At 45.4% G+C, this 17,077-nt stretch overlaps 1 protein-coding gene across 2 annotated transcripts; it reads right to left on the reverse strand.

The window, feature by feature from the left end:
* Positions 1-2,762: 2,762 nt before the first annotated feature.
* Positions 2,763-5,056, reverse strand: LOC115793796 (myosin-2 heavy chain-like). 2 transcript variants are annotated; one of them, XM_030748911.1, is made up of 3 exons: positions 4,900-5,056; positions 3,929-4,233; positions 2,763-3,757 (listed from the first exon to the last, which is right to left on the reverse strand). In XM_030748911.1, the coding sequence occupies exons 2-3, from the start codon at positions 4,226-4,228 to the stop codon at positions 3,074-3,076; spliced, it is 984 nt and encodes a 327-aa protein (XP_030604771.1). In that variant the 5' UTR covers positions 4,229-4,233; positions 4,900-5,056; the 3' UTR covers positions 2,763-3,073. The 2 variants fall into 2 exon arrangements, with proteins under 2 accessions (XP_030604771.1, XP_030604770.1); XM_030748910.1 differs by having other exon boundaries at positions 2,763-4,233.
* Positions 5,057-17,077: the final 12,021 nt, after the last annotated feature.

Consider the following 17,077-nt stretch of genomic DNA (forward strand, 5'->3'; position numbering starts at 1 on the left):
AGGCCCCGTGGTAGACCCAGGACACGCTGGAGGGATTATATCTCTCGGCTGGCCTGGGAACACCTTGGGGTCCCTCCGGATGAGCTGGAGGAGGTGGCTGGGGAGAGGGAAGCCTGGGCTTCTTTGCTTAGGCTCCTGCCCCCGCGACCCGGCCCCGGATAAGCGGAAGAGAATGGATGGATGGATGGATGGATGAGATGGTATACAGAATACAGTTTGGTTCACATAATTTTGTGTAAAAGAATATGCTTACCTGAATCCATTTAAAAAGACAGAGAGAGTAGCGTTTGCGCCGGAGTCTGTGGAAAAACGAGGAAAAGGGCGCAGCGTTCGTCTTCACAATGAGTATTAGTGAATGTTACGGTCTTCGCCATGCCCTCCTTTATAAAACCACAACCCTTTTTTATGACTGTGTGTGTGTCCTGTTTGTTTGGTTTGAAACCCTCCCCTCAGTCCTTTTTTTATCCACCACCTGTTCGCTCTGGAAAAGTACTGCGTCCTGCCATGTGTATTATCATTATATCCTGATTGTTAAATCAAATTAAAAATAATCACATAACTTTTCTTTTTAAGAAACTGACGAGCTCGTTGAAACGTGAAAGCACCAACCCTGCCAGCTGTATCTGTAAACAACAAGACCGGTCGCTGTCGCTGGTTGTGACGTTGTAAAAAGCGCCACGTTGTCCTATGGCTGATGGGAATTGTAGTTATACCTGTATTTTTTTTTTATTTATTTTTGCGCTGCATCGACTTTTAGTAAAAACGTTGGTGTAATTATTTGCGTGTGAAAATAAAGCATGGATCCGGAACGATTTCATCAGGTAGTGGGTCTGATTTATGTCAGTTAGCTGAAGTGTGCATTGTCTTTTAGTTAAAAAACAGATGCTATAATTGCGTGTGGAGAATTACCCTCCTTTGATGCTCAGATATCACCTGTTTAACAACGAATTTATTTAAGCATCGTCCCAAACAGTATGAATGGGTTTGCCCTTTTGATGAAGTCTTCTTGTAATGAGAGAGAGTGGGAGAGAGAGTGTGGGAAACAGGAATTTGGCAGGATTTCAACAGGTGATGGTCTGTTTTTATGCCAGTCAGCTGAAGTGTGCATTGTCTTTTAGTTAAAAAACAGATGGTATAATTGCATGGACAATTACCCCCTTTGATGCTCAGATATCACCTGTTAAAGAAAGAGTTTATTTAAGCATCTTCACAAACAGTATGAATGGGATTGCCCTTTTCCTGAAGTCTTGAGAGATAGTGGGAGAGAGACTGTGGGAATCATTTTGTTAGGGCACTCCTCCACTCACACACATGCAGCTGATAATCATAAATCATTCGATCACGCACGATCACACACGCACGCGCACGAGGACGCTCATGTACGCGCATTGACCTTTGCCCCCCACCTGTCGGTCATAAATCACCAATGCTGCAGGTCCATTACTACTCTCACGCCATGTGAGCGGCATAATCCTGGGCATGAATATTTGAAGGTTTCAAGTTTTATATCTTACAGAAGTTTTTGTGAAATTGTGTATTTATAGATGACCTAATTTCAGATCTGTGTAGAGGCAGTAGTAGAGGAAGCTGGTAGTCAATAGATAGGGCAGATCGAGGTACCAGGTATTTTAGTGTGTATCAGTAAAACTGTTTACAATTGTTTTTAAATGTCTTTTTAATAAAACCTTTAATAGTGTAAATTTGTCTCCCTGCAGCACACCTGTGAGCCTCTAGCTGCTCTTGCCGTGGAGAATTGTTTTTGGAGATTTAGTTTGTGTAACACTAATTAGAGTTAAAGATCATTGAAGGGGTTTATTCACCTCGTATGCTTTGATTGGCTGCAGTGAAATTGTCCCCGGACCTACTCTGTGGATTGGGGAGTGACCCGGCACTTTTATTCTTACTCCTGAATGAAATGATGTGAAATAAAGATTTCTTTATAAAACAAAAACTTTCAGTGAACACAAATCTGTTGTTTTTCCAACTGACCTGTCGTGTAACACAAAGTGATGATTTAATCAAACTGTGTCGGAGAGAAAGCGGGTTTTTAGGACACTCGAGCCTAACGTTAGCTGCCATAATGTTAGCTTATAACCAGCTGTGCAGAAAAGTACAAGGAGCGATCCTGATCCATAAATCTGGTCCATTCTGGATTCATCCCGCTGTGCGAATGGACTCCGATCCGGAGCCAGTTTGCAGATCCATTACAGAGTCTGTGATACATCAGGATGGATCCGGTCCCGAGTCTCTTTACTATCTGAGGTGGTTTATGATGAATGTGTTTGAAAATGAAGCAGAAGAATTAAATGATGTTTGTGTGAAAAAATGCAATTTCAAAAGTTTTTGTGGGGACACTTCATAGGACCAGTAACTTCTGTGATACACAACTGTGAATAAAATGAGTTGTACACCATTAATGGAGCCATGAGGACATACACACAAAAACACACAAAGGAGTTAGTGCTTCCTCTCGTCCTGTTGTACATACTGACAGAAACCTCTTTTGTTTACTTTGTATTCCTTTATTATATGAAGACATCAAAACACAACACATTTCAATCACATTTAACAACTAAAAAAGGAAACTTAACAACTAACATTTAGGAAACTCAACCACTAAAAAAAAGGAAACTTAACAACTAAAAAATAAGAAACTTAACAACTAACATTTAGGAAACTCAACCACTGAAAAAGGAAACTTAACAACTAAAAAAAATAAGACACTTAACAATTAAAATTTAGGAAACTCAACCACTAAAAAAAGGAAACTTAACAACTAACATTTAGGAAACTCAACAACTAAAAAAAAGAAACTTAACAACTAACATTTAGGAAACTCAATCACTAAAAAAGGAAACTTAATAACTAAAGAATGGGAGGAAATATAACTTGAAACAAGTCAAAAAGGAGATGGGAAAGATAGAGGGAAAGGGAGGGAGGAAAAATGGAAGGTTAGGGGTGTTAAAGAGAAAGGTGTGGTGGGAGGAGGGGGGGCATGAGGAGACAGAGGGAAGGAGGAGACAGAGGGAAGGATGAGGAGAGGGAGGGAAGGAGGAGAAAGAGGAAGTGGACTTCAAGTCTTAGTGGATTTCTTCTGCTTCTTCAGCTCTTTCATTGTGTTCAGCAGCTGCTGCTCGGCCTCTTTCACTTTTCCTTTCAGTTTCTTTTTGGCCTCTTTTGCTTTCACTTTTAAATTCTTCTTGGCTGCTTTGTGTTCTAGTTTGAGCTGTTTGAGAGCTCTTTTACACTCTTTTGCTGTCATTTCAGTCTCGGGCATGTTTGTATTTATAGAAACTTCTATTTTTTCCTCCTCTAGTTTTTGTTTTGTGGCCAATAATTCATTTTTTAGATCTTCTGAGTCTTTTTTGACCATCAGCTTTTCTTTAATTTCTTCTTGGAGCACATGCTGCACTTCCCGCAGTTTCTGCTTCACAGTTTTGGTTTCGTCCTCTGCCCGCTCATGCATCTCCATTTCCTCCTCTTCAAATGCTTTGAATAATTCTAACAAGTCCTCCTTTATTTTCCTATTTTCATCTTTAGCCTCCAGACTTGCTTTGACTTCCTCCTCTAGGGCTTCTTCCACTTCCTGTAGCTTCTGCATCACAGTTTTGGTTTCGTCCTCTGCCCGCTCATGCATCTCCCTTTCTACCTCTTCAAATGCTTTGACTAATTCTAACAAGTCCTCCTTTATTTTCCTATTTTCATCTTTAGCCTCCAGTCTTGCTTTGACTTCCTCCTCTAGGGCTTCTTCCACTTCCTGTAGCTTCTGCTTCACAGTTTTGGTTTCGTCCTCTGCCCGCTCATGCACCTCTCTTTCTACCTCTTCAAATGCTTTGACTAATTCTAACAAGTCCTCCTTTATTTTCCTATTTTCATCTTTAGCCTCCAGACTTGCTTTGACTTCCTCCTCTAGGGCTTCTTCCACTTCCTGTAGTTTCTTTTTGAGATCTTCCGCATCCGTCTCCACATGCTCTTTTCCTTTTTTTTCTTCTTCTAATTCTTTCTTTACTGCTCTCAGCTCCTTCTTTATGTTCTCTACTTCCATCTTTGCCTCCATTTTCCCTTTTTCTTCCTCTTTAAGTTGATGTTGAACTCGTTGCACATCTTCTTTGAGCTTGTAGTTTTCCACCTGCAGGGACTTAAAGGCCTCGCGCAGCGCGATAAGCTCTGAGACGGTTGTGAAGGGCGAGGCGCTCACCAGTCCTGCTCCGGAGTTTGGCCTGTTCATTGCGGCTTTTCCACCAAGAAATGAAGCAACAGATCAGGACAGAATTATTAGCCTCCCATGAAAATGTCTTTTTTTTAAAGTGCTGTTACAGTTTCTTCTCAATCGATTTGGAGCAATTCTCACACTTTTGTCACTCACAACTCTCCAGCTCTCATTTTCTGAATATTGTCCAGCATTGTGTTAGTGTTTCAATCAAATGACCTCAAACTTTTTTTGAGGTTGACCGACCAACAAGTGTACCTAATAAAGTGGCTGCTGAATGTATGTAGCATGGCTTTATGGACTATACAGTAGTTGATGCCATGTTCTCATATTGTATCTGTTCCCCTTGTTTTCTGAAGCATATATTTCACAAGTATCATTTTTCTTTTCTCCATTTCAGGAATTTAATAAGGTTTCAAATAAATGCTTCACATTTCATCTTTGTGTCTGAACACGTTTTACTCTCTGTTAGACCCACATTTTTGCACCTTTTGTAAGGTTTTGATTCAAGTCAAAACAATCTGATGCCTTTTGCACAGGTGAGTATAAGTTATGAAAAATGCTTTAAATGTTTGGAGAACTGCATTAAGAGGGGTGAAAATCACTTTTCTGCTGTGAGAATTGGGCCAAATCAACTGAGAAAAGTTTTAATCAAAGGAAGAAATTTGTAAAAGAGGAAATGAAGCTACCTTTCAGATGTTACGAGTCAAAGCTGTGTTCTTCCAGTATTTTGTTGTTGTGCTTTCGCTGTGATAATTTCTGTTTTATTTGAGATGCTGAGATGTCTTTTCTGCTGTGTTGTCTGTGGTCTGCTGTGTTGTCTGTGGTCTGCTGTGTAGTCTGTGGTCTGCTGTGTAGTCTGTGGTCTGCTGTAGTCTGTGGTCTGCTGTGTTGTCTGTGGTCTGCTGTGTTGTCTGTCTTGTTTAAAAATGCTGAAACTAAGCGATGTGAGTTCTACTGAACATTTTGTTTTGAAATTTGTAACAAGCCCCGCCCACATAGAACAGTATTGTCAGGTGCTCCTGTTGCCGAGCAACAACAGCTCTTACTGACCAATGGACACTGCCATGCAGGTACTGTTCCTGCAGGTACTGACAGGTAAACTCTTAATGGATGACCATCGACTTCAGTGACAGAGTCAGTCTGAAGGACTCAGTCAGTGAAACACAGCACGTGATGAAAACCAGCACCTGAATATGAAACAGGCCGCCTCATTAAATAAATGTGTGTTATCACAGCACTATTGCCTGTTGTAAAGTTAGGAACCAGTGGTTTTTTCTCTTGGCTTATTTTGCTAATGAAACATGTGACTGTGATACATATGATTAAAAAAAAGAAATCAGGAAGGGGGCAAATACTTTTTCACATCGCTGTACATGTTGGATTTGTTGAGAACAATAAAACATGAACAGGCTGCCAAGCACTTCCTGCTTTTAGTGATTTAATGAGGTGCGGTCATACACACACCTGTCAGGTCTGATGTGTTTGTGTGGACTCCGGTAACTGAATCATATGCACATATTTAATGACATTTATTGCATCTGTTCAGCCCGTGAACCTATGAAACACCATGTGTGACATCAGCTCAGCCGTCTTCCTGCCAGTTATTCAGCTTTGGGTCAGTTATAGTTATAGTTATGTTATAGTTGAAAACAGGTAAAGGTTTAAAGCAGTGCCAAAGCTCGCTTTGAATTTGTGAGCAGTGTCAGAGCCAGCTTGACTCAGTCAGAAGCAGCAATGATTTCTGAGCTGGATACAGGAAATATTTGAGTAATACAAGTACCCGTCTTTCTGTCTGTTGCATCTGCCTCTGGTGATAGTTGTTGAACTGAGATGATGCTGCTGCTCAACAGGCACTCAATAATGATGTTGAACTCCTTCAGGATGGACTACAGTCTGCTGCAATGGTAACAAATATACATTTTTAATTACATTCATTGTCTATAATCTCCAGTGAACCTATAAAACACCATGTATATCATGAAATACTGAAATTAAGCTCAGCTGTCTTCCTCCCACACCCGAGTTTTTGCTTTGGCCACTACCCGAGCTGCATTCCGCTTGGCCTGTCGATACCTGTCAGCTGCCTCCGGAGTCCCACAGGCTAACCAAGCCCGATAGGACTCTTTCTTCAGCTTGATGGCTCCCTTCACCTCCGGTGACCACCATATCAACTATATCTAGCTGGTTGAGAGATACCAGCTAGATATAGTTGGGCTCACCTCAACGCATGGCCTGGGCTCTGGAACCAGTCTCCTGGAGAAGGGCTGGACTCTGTTCCAGTCTGGAGTTGCCCTCAGTGAGAGGCGGTGAGCTGGGGTGGGTATTCTTGTATCCCCCCGGCTTGCTGCCTGTACGTCGGAGTTTTCACCGGTGGACGAGAGGGTAGTTTCCCTGCGCCTTCGGGCTGGGGAACGGGTCCTGACTGTTGTTTGCGCATATGCGCCGAATGACAGTTCAGGGTACCCACCCTTTTTGGAGTTGCTGGGCGGGGTGCTGGAGAGTGCTCCATCTGGTGACTCCATAGTCTTGCTGGGAGACTTCAACGCTCACGTGGGCAATGACAGTGAGACCTGGAGGGGTGTGATTGGGAGGAACGGCCTGCCCGATCTGAACCCGAATGGTGTTTTGTTATTGGACTTCTGTGCAAACCACAGTTTGTCCATAACAAACACCGTGTTCGAACACAAGGATGTCCATAAGTGCACATGGCACCAGGACACCCTAGGTCGCAGGTCGATGATCGATTTTGTAATCGTATCATCAGATCTGCGGCCGTATGTTTTGGACACTCGGGTGAAGAGAGGAGCTGAGCTGTCAACTGATCACCACCTGGTGGTGAGTTGGATCAGGTGGCGTGGGAAGATGCTGGACAGACCTGGCACACCTAAACGTATTGTGAGGGTGTGCTGGGAACGCCTGGCAGAAGCCCCAGTCCGGGAGATCTTCAACTCCCACCTCCGGCAGAACTTCGACAGCATTCCGAGGGAGGCTGAGGACATTGAGTCCGAATGGACCATGTTCCGCACCTCCATTGTTGAGGCTGCTGCTCAGAGCTGTGGCTGCAAGGTGGTTGGTTGGGTTGGGTTCATTATAATATTAAATCAGGAATGTTGATTAACCTTACAGAGACTGATTGGAAAACTCAGTGATAGACCTGAACATCATTGACAGCAGAATAAAATAACATAGATGTTACTTGTGTGGTTTTCTCAGTCTAAATGATCTTTAACTATAGCAGTTCAATTCTCCAGAGCAGTGTCAAAATTAGTAGAGAACTCAAATAAATAAATAAATCTTGTATCTTTAATGATGGGAAAATGTTTTGGGAAATCAGATGGACAAATTCTAACTTTCTCTTTACTAGATGATCAAGTCCTGGAAAAAGAGAAAAAGAAAAAGGGTCTGAACCTGTAATGACAGGATCAATTATTCAGCTAATAAATACTAACTGATGAAGGTGCAATAATGAACAATCATGTTATGTGATGTGCTTTAAACAGATATTCTGAGGTTATGTTTGTAGAATGATGCTTTAGTCCACTTGCTTGGCATTTTTGTTTGTTTGGTTTCACTTTATAGAAAAGGAGGGTGATTTTGGGGAAATGAGTGTGCTTATAATATGATTTAAACTGCTTTTCATAAGCTTTTCCATTTTTTACTAGGAAAAAAAAGGAGCTGCTCTAAGCGGGGTGGAACTGTCTCTGCTGAAAGGATGTGTGTCTGTGACCTTGTTGAAGTATAAACACAGATTACAGAACTCAGTGGCTCACAGAAAAATCATTTGAGAGCAACTCTGCTTGTAATGACTTATTGTGCTGTAAATATATTATAATCATGCCATTGTTGATTTCAGTTTTAATCAATAAATTAATAACCATAGAGGTATTAAATTTGTTTCACACCTGAATGGTGTGAAAAAGGAGGGAGTTGTTAGGGGTTATTTTTTACTCAATGTATAAAAGGACAAATGTTTAAAATTAAACTCCAGTAAGTTAATTAATAAACAGTGGATCAACCAGATAATGAACAATTAAATAAAACATTAGGCAGAGAGCAACAGATCAGAAAGTGCTGACTAACTTCTCTGTCTCAGTGCATCTTATCTTGAGGTTCGGCCACAGTACGTACAATTATAACATCACCAACATCACCATATTCTGTCATTAATCTGGACAAGATTGCTCTGTATGCCAAATTAAAACCTCAGGAAGAAGATGTGCTTTATGACTCCACAGCTGATGAGAGGATCTGGGTCATGAAAAACCAGCTTGAACAAGACCGAAGACAAGGCCAACTAACAGCAGCCAGATTGTTTACATATAGATAAGTGTCAGTATGAAGATGTTGTGGTTAGAGAGGAGCATGGACTTAGAGGGGAGAGAGCACACACAGGCCTGTCTCCGAGTCCCCGCATATGCATGTGTTGTGGTGGCCACATATATGCACATTTCACACCAGAATGCCCCAAGCTCTTATTGCGAAGAGAGAGACCGGAATAGATAGGGAAAAGGCGGGAGAGAGAGGCCTGGGATAAAAGGGCTTGACTCCTCCTTTTGCAGGAGTTATATTTGGAGTTCTAGTTTGTTGTGAGTTTACCGAATAAAGCTGAGACTACATACCTGCTCGTGTCTCCTTCCACCGACTCCTACATTGGTGACCCCGACTAAAGAACATGTCTGCTGACGACAGCTCAGCGGCCGCGGCCGCTGTTTCCTCACCAGCCGCCGCCGTTTCCTCACCAGCCGCCGCCGTTTCTCCCGCTATTTTTGCGGCCACGGTCAAGCTCCCGGAGTTCTGGCAGCACGATCCAGAGCCTTGGTTCCAGCATGTGGAGGCCCAGTTTCACCTCCGCGGGATCACCTCAGACGACACCAAGTATTACCATGTCGTCGCGGCGCTGGACTCTGCTTCTACCCGCCGGCTGATGGGACTGCTCCGGAACCCGCCGCCTGCTAACAAGTATGGAGCGCTGAAGGAGAACCTGCTGCGGATTTATCAGCTTTCAGACGAAGAGCGGGCTGATCGCCTGTTGTCCCTGAATGGCTTGGGAGATGGTAAACCCTCCGAGCTGATGGAGCACATGCTGGCTCTGCTCGGCCCGGGCGACACTTCGTTTCTCTTTACGCATCTGTTCCTGCGCCAGCTCCCCCCTCCCGTGCGCACCGCGCTAGCCAGCTCCGCTCTGATACGGGCCAAGGATTACCGCGGGCTAGCTGAAGAGGCGGACAAGATTTTGCTGGCATCCAGGCATTCCGGTGTGCATGCACTTTTACCGAGTGCGGCTCTACAAGGGACGGAGACTAGAGAAGCTGGTGCTGTGGCCGCCGTCGCAGAGCGCCGGAGGAAGGAGAGCGTGCTCTGCTTCTATCATCGCCGGTTCGGAGTGAAGGCGAAGCGCTGCATTCCGCCGTGTACCTTCCAGCACCAGGGAAACGAGAGGGCCAGTGCTCACTAGCAGCTGTGTGCGCTGGCAGCTCGGACAAGCTGCTCTTCATTGAGGACACTGCTTCGGCACGCCGTCTGCTTGTGGACTCGGGTGCTCAGCGTAGCATCATGCCGGCTTCAGCTGCGGACGCCTTGGGACAATGTCACGGACCCCTGCTGGACGCGGCGAACGGTACCCCCATTCGCACATATGGAATGAGGTTGGTGACTGTGTGTTTCAAGGGACGTCAGTTTAACTGGGACTTTGTGATAGCGTCTGTGTCAGTACCTATACTCGGCGCTGATTTCTTGTGTGCTTTCAGGTTGTTGGTCGATGTAGCTAATAGGTGCTTGATAGATGCTGTGTCTTTTGATACCTACCCCTGTACACTTGGTAGTCCTGGCCCCCTGCCCCTCGCTAACATGCTTGCCACAGGTGATGAGTACCAGCGTTTGCTTGCCGAGTTTCCCACCCTCACGGTTCCCACCTTCTCTGCAGCCGTAGCTAAACATGGTGTGGAGCATTACATTACCACTGTGGGTCCGCCGGTGTTTGCGCGTGCACGCCGTCTCGATGCCGCGAAGTTAGCGATAGCCAGGGAGGAGTTTGCAAACATGGAGCGCCTTGGTATTGTGCGCCGCTCAAACAGCCCGTGGGCGTCCCCGTTGCACATGGTCCCTAAAGCTGACGGTGGGTGGTGCCCTTGTGGGGATTTTAGGCGCCTTAATAATGCGACGACTAATGACAGGTACCCGGTTCCCCACATTCAAGATTTTTCGGTTCATCTTGCGGGGGCAACTATTTTTTCAAAGGTGGATTTGGTGAGGGGATACCATCAGGTTCCTGTCCATCCGCGTGATGTGCCCAAGACCGCGGTTATCACTCCTTTTGGCCTTTTCGAGTTTTTGCGAATGCCCTTCGGTCTGAAGGGCGCGGCACAGACGTTTCAGCGCCTCATGGACTCCGTTTTGCGTGGTATGCCATTTTTGTTCGTCTATCTGGATGACATACTGGTTGCCAGCCCTTCCGCCGCGGAGCATTCAGTGCACCTCCGCCAGTTGTTTGAGCGTCTCAGTGAGCACGGTTTGATTGTGAATCCAGCTAAATGCCAGTTCGGTCTGCCGGCCATAGAGTTTTTGGGACACCTCGTTTCGCCCCAAGGGGCGTTTCCCCTGCCCGCTAAGGTGGAGGCGGTTTCTGCTTTTCCGCGCCCTTCCTCAGTGAAGCCCCTGCAGGAGTTTTTGGGGATGGTGAACTTTTATAACCGTTTCATCCCCCGGGCTGCTCACCTCATGCACCCTCTGTACAATGCACTTAAGGGCAAGAAAGGCAACCAAGAGATAGAGTGGACACCTGAGCGGGTGCAGGCATTTGACAGTGCCAAAGCTGCTCTTGCCAACGCTGCCCTGCTGGCCCACCCGTCTCCCGAGGCGCCTGTTGCCCTTACTACCGATGCCTCCGATTTTGCAGTCGGGGCCGTGTGCGAACAATGGGTGGGTGGTGCTTGGCAGCCCCTCGCCTTTTTTAGCAGGAAGCTTCGGGATGCGGAGAGAAAGTACAGTACGTTTGACAGGGAGCTCCTTGCCCTTTTTCTCGCGACGCGTCATTTCCGGTTCCTGCTTGAGGGCCGTGACTTTACCGCTTTTGTAGACCACAAACCTCTCACATTTGCCATGGCAAAGGTTTCAGAACCATGGACTGCACGGCAGCAACGGCAGCTTTCTGCTATTTCAGAGTTTACCACTGACATTCAGCACGTCGCCGGCAAGTGTAATCGGGTGGCTGACTGTCTGTCCAGGGCGCAGGTTAGTTCTGTGCATTTGGGAGTGGACTACTCTGCCATGGCTGCCGACCAACTTACGGATACGGAGATTCAGGCTTTTAAGGCGGCCGAGTCCAGTTTGCGTTTGGAAGATGTCTCATTTCAGGATAGTGGCGTAACCCTACTTTGCGACGTCTCATTGGGCAGGCCTCGCCCCTTGGTTCCTGCTTGCTGGCGTCGGCGGGTTTTTGAGGCAGTTCATTCTCTTTCGCACCCAGGAGTTAAAGCCTCAGTTAAGTTGGTAGGGGCCAAGTTTGTGTGGCCCGGCCTCCGGAAAGAGGTCAGGGCGTGGGCTTCCTCATGTGTTGCTTGTCAGCGCGCCAAAGTGCAACGACACACCAAATCCCCTCTGGAGCACTTTCCCATACCCCAGAGAAGGTTCGAACATGTCCATGTAGACCTGGTAGGTCCATTTCCCCCTTCCCGGCGTTTCACCCATCTCCTGACAATGGTGGACAGGACGACTCGGTGGCCTGAAGCAATTCCTTTGGCGTCAACCACCTCAGCAGATGTTGCTCGTGCGTTCGTCTCCTCCTGGGTATCTCGGTTTGGCGTACCGCTTGACTTGACATCTGACAGGGGTCCTCAGTTCACGTCTGAGCTGTGGACTGCTGTGGCGGAGAACCTTGGCGTCAGACTCCATCGCACTACCGCGTACCACCCGCAGGCCAATGGCCTTTGCGAGAGGTTCCACCGTACCATGAAGGCTGCCTTACGGGCTGCGCTGGTGGACAGCAGTTGGGTTGACCGCCTTCCTTGGGTCCTGCTGGGCCTGCGTGCGACACCTAAGGAGGACCTGCAGTCTTCTTCAGCCGAGCTGGTCCTGGGCCAGCCTTTGAGGGTTCCAGGGGAATTCCTTCCTGGTGCATCTGCTTCGGGGGCCGACAAAAGGAGCGGGCCGGTTTTCCCGGGGAATGATAGGTTTTTGGCCCCAGTAGCGGCGCATCACTGCCTTCCACAGTCATATGTGCCAAAGGACCTGATGTCTGCCAAGTACATTTTTATCCGCCATGACGCGCACCGTTCTCCACTTCGACCTCCTTATGATGGTCCATTCCGTGTGCTAGAGGTGGGACCTAAGGATTTTTTGGTTGAGCTGGGAGGTCGTCAGGAGCGGGTTTCGGTGGATCGCCTTAAGCCTGCTCACATGTTTCCGGATGGTCCTATTGAGTTGGCCCAACCTCCGCGCCGCGGTCGTCCTCCCGTTTCTATGCCTCACTCGGAGGACCTGCCCCCAGCTGCTGTTTTTTCCCCTGCGAGGGGGCAGTCTCGCCGTAGTCGGGGCTATGCCCCTCCCTCGTTTTCACCACCTGTGGTCGCCAAGCACAGCCGTAGTGGCCGCCTTGTTAAACCCCCTAGGAGATACTCTTGATGTGGTATTTTATTTTTGCTATGTTGAGTTGAAAATGGTTGCTGTTTTTATTATTGTATTGTTTGCCATTCTGTGTGTTCAGGGGGGGCCTGTGTGGTGGCCACATATATGCACATTTCACACCAGAATGCCCCAAGCTCTTATTGCGAAGAGAGAGACCGGAATAGATAGGGAAAAGGCGGGAGAGAGAGGCCTGGGATAAAAGGGCTTGACTCCTCCTTTTGCAGGAGTTATATTTGGAGTTCTAGTTTGTTGTGAGTTTACCTAATAAAGCTGAGACTACATACCTGCTCGTGTCTCCTTCCACCGACTCCTACAGTGTGATTTTTCTGATTCTTTAATATATTAAATGTCTTACTTTTTAATTAAAGTGTTTCAGGTGTCTTGCTTGACAAACAAACCTATTACATGTCAATAGAAAAGCTCATTGATTAGGTCATAATAATGCTGAGCTGCACATTTAAAACCTGAACACATCTGATTGATCATCAATGATTTGATCTCTTTGTTTTATTCTTTGTTCAGCTTGTGGAGCTGCAGCCTGTCAGAGATCAGCTGTGTGTCTCTGAGCTCAGCTCTGAAGTCCAACCCCTCCCATCTGAGAGAGCTGCACCTGGGTGACAACAAGCTGCAGGATTCAGGAGTGAAGCAGCTGTGTGGTTTTCTGGAGAGTCCAGAATGTAGACTGCAGACTCTGAGGTCAGTTCACTGACTGTGTTTCTATTCTCTGTCTTATCTGCTTATTTACCAAGTGAACCTCATTTGTCTTCAGACATAACTTCCCTTCAACATGGAAATTTCTTCTTCATCTTTTTTTCTTGTCTGAAATGAAGTGTGTTTTGATGAAAGGCGAGTGTGTCAGTGATGGTGATAAATGCCTTATTTCAGACACACAGGTCCAGCTCAGAACAAAAAGAAAAGTGTAAAAAGCAGCAGAAAGATGTTTGTGTCCTCATGTTTCCACAAACAAGACCAATATCTGCTGTCACTGTGAGCATGCTCAGTTAGGGCCGCTATGACCACATCTTTAGAATCAGTTAGTCGACATCAATTTGGACATAAATTCCTCCACACAGCATGAAATGCAGAAACATGACTGGTCACAAACACGTGGCTGCACTTGTCCATCTTGGAAGCTTGAGCCAAATCCTGAATGCATCATTGTGTCTAACCTGAGGCTTTTTCATTGTTCCTAAACTAGAAGTGCTCCACACATAGACTGTATAAAGAGGAGGACGTCAGGCTCTAAACAGCCATTTGATCAGCATCTGTTCTAGAGATGGACATGATTTTTACAATAATATTCATCAAGTCCTAAACAATCTCCATGTTTTATGCCAATATTTGTCTAAAAATATGTGTGTACATATTTTCCTTGGCTGGTAGAATGTAATGCACCATTACAGCCAGAAGGTGGCAGTCATACACCATTACTGCCAAATGAATGCTTCTAATTTCTGATGAAGAGTCTCATCTGTGTGCAGAAGATCCTCTGAACTCAGATCAGTTTAAAATGAGAAAGTTTACTTGATGCAGAAATATTTCTGTTTCTGTTCATTTCAATGTGATTTCACAAATAATGTCTGATCATTGATATTGATCCTACAGAGCAGCATGTGATTGATCTGTACTGACATGAAAAGATGGATAAATGTTGTGCTGACATTTATATGATGTGTGTTTAAGGCTGACATGATGATGATCCACAATAACAGAAGCACAAAGTCGCTCTTCTCATTTCAGAGAAAAGTTCATTGATTATGACACAGTAATGCTGAGCTGCATGTTCTGGCTTTTGTAAGTTATAAGTTACACCGTGTGCAGTTTTTGTAAAATTGCCCTAGAACTCCCTCCAGTGGTTGTTTTGTAGCATTGTTTGTGGTTACAAAAATACAGGAAGTAGACAGATTCAAGATGGCGGAATGTAATGCCGAATGTTCGTGAATTAGGCTAATATCAATCGTGAAACGTTGTTGTTTTGGACAAGATTTGTTCTTTTACGATGGTCGAAAGTGGACAATGGTCAGAGGCCATTCTTCAATAAAGCAGCAAAAAAACGGAAAGAGAAGTTTCTTTATTGGAGCATCGTTATCTGGCTGTCTAGCTGGTGAAAAACAGGAAACTCAAAAGCGAGGACAGCACAGTAAAAGAACATCAGCGCAGCAGGCAACAACCACAAGGAGATATATAGCGCAGCAACCATGAGTCTACAGTCAGGTAAATCAGATGACATGGAGAACAAGGACAATGCAAGCAACACAGACACACGCTGTAAGTCTGCACGCTCACATTCATCCAAACGTTCATCGACAAGGATTCACATTGCAAGTAGATCCTCTCGCCTGTCACAAGGCTGCACGTGAACAATGTGAAAAGGCCATGAATGCAGAAATAGATTATCACAGCTCACACAGTGCAGAAGAGAATAAGGTTAAAGTGGAGCACCTAGCACAACACAGAGAAAGACTGAGTCCACCCAAACTGTATCCATTTGGCACTCCTCAAGCAGCTATAGAGACACAGGGTGTACAGGAGATTGCGAAGTACCTCACACGGAGGGAAATGTTAAGTACAGGACTTTTGCAGTTTGACGACCAGCCAGAGAACTACTGGGCTTGGAAGGCATCATTTCAAAATGCTATTAAAGACTTGCATGTTACAGCCCAAGAAGAGCTAGATTTAATAGTCAAATGGCTTGGAGCTGAGTCTGGTCAGCAGGCACAGAGAATCCGCTCAGTCCACGTCTTTAATCCAACTGCAGCACTGGAGCTTGTGTGGCAAAGACTCGAGGAGTGTTATGGTTCTTCTGAAGTAGTGGAAAATGCACTGTTAAAAAAGACTGAACAGTTTCCCAAACTCAACAACAGAGATAACGCAAAGTTAAGAGAGCTGGGTGACATTCTGCAGGAAATTGAATGTGCAAAAGATGGAGGATACCTACCAGGCCTCTCATATTTGGACACGGCTCGTGGAGTCAATCCCATCGTGGAGAAGTTGCCCTATGGACTACAGGAAAAATGGATTGCAACAGGGGCAAAGTACAAAGAAGAACACAAAGTTACCTTTCCCCCTTTCAGTGTCTTTTCGGGGTTTGTAAGACAACAAGCCAAAATAAAAAATGACCCAAGTTTTGTCATCACACCTCCTGCCAACGCAAGCATCAAAAAAGAGAAGAGCTTCAAAGGCAACAACAGGCAAGTGATTAGTGTACACAAAACAGATACCAGTCCAGCTCAAACTAGTTACAGTAAACCTATAGAAAGCCCTGATAAGCTTTGTCCTATACATAAGAAACCTCATCCACTTAAGAAGTGCAAAAGTTTCAGAGCGAAACCCATAGATGAGCGCAAGTCTTTTTTAAAAGAGAACAGAATCTGTTTTAAATGCTGTGGCTCTACTCAGCATCTAGCAAGGGACTGCAGTGTGCAAATAAAGTGTATGGACTGTGGCAGCGACAGACATTTAGCAGCGCTACATCCAGGTCCACCTCTTGCACCAGCTGAAAGCTCTGAAGCTGAGAAAGAATGGCGGGGAGATGCAAACTAGTGAAAGCGTCTCAGTCGTTTCTAAATGCACAGAAGTGTGTGGCGATGTAGACATCCCATATTCATGTTCAAAAATAAGTCCTGTATTAGTCTATCCAGATGGGAAAAGAGAACAGGCAAGGAAGATGTACGCAGTGCTTGACGAACAAAGTAACAAGTCACTAGCTAAGTCTCAGTTTTTTGAGCTTTTTAAGATTAAGACACACTCAGACACTTACAAGCTCAGGACATGCTCAGGACTGTCAGATAACGTTGGCAGAACAGCATTAAACTTTATGATTGAGTCAATAGATGGTAGAGTAAAGCTCCCACTCCCAAACCTGATTGAGTGTGACATGATTCCGGATGACAGAAGAGAGATTCCATCTCCACAAGTTGCTATGAAGTTCCCACACTTACAGAACATAGCTGAGAAGGTGCCACCTGTGGAAAAACGAGTACCTATTCTTTTGCTCTTGGGGAGAGACATTATACAAGTCCATAAAGTCAGAGCGAGAATCAATGGGCCATATGGTGCACCCTATGCACAGCGATTAGACTTAGGCTGGGTTATAGTTGGGGAAGCTTGCATGGGGAAGACGCATAAACCGCTTAATGTGAATGTGCTCAAAACACATGTTCTTCAGAATGGACGTGCTTCTTACCTCTGCCCATGCCCTAACATGTTTCAAATCAAAGAGTCAAGTGGTTGCAACTACCA

Source organism: Archocentrus centrarchus, chromosome 16, assembly GCF_007364275.1.
Source record: "Archocentrus centrarchus isolate MPI-CPG fArcCen1 chromosome 16, fArcCen1, whole genome shotgun sequence".
In the NCBI taxonomy this organism is placed as follows: Eukaryota; Metazoa; Chordata; class Actinopteri; order Cichliformes; family Cichlidae; genus Archocentrus; species Archocentrus centrarchus.

Excerpts from the sequence above, each read along its gene's own strand:
- LOC115793796 (XM_030748910.1), bottom strand. The coding sequence starts at position 4,228 with ATGAACAGGCCAAACTCCGGAGCAGGACTGGTGAGCGCCTCGCCCTTC.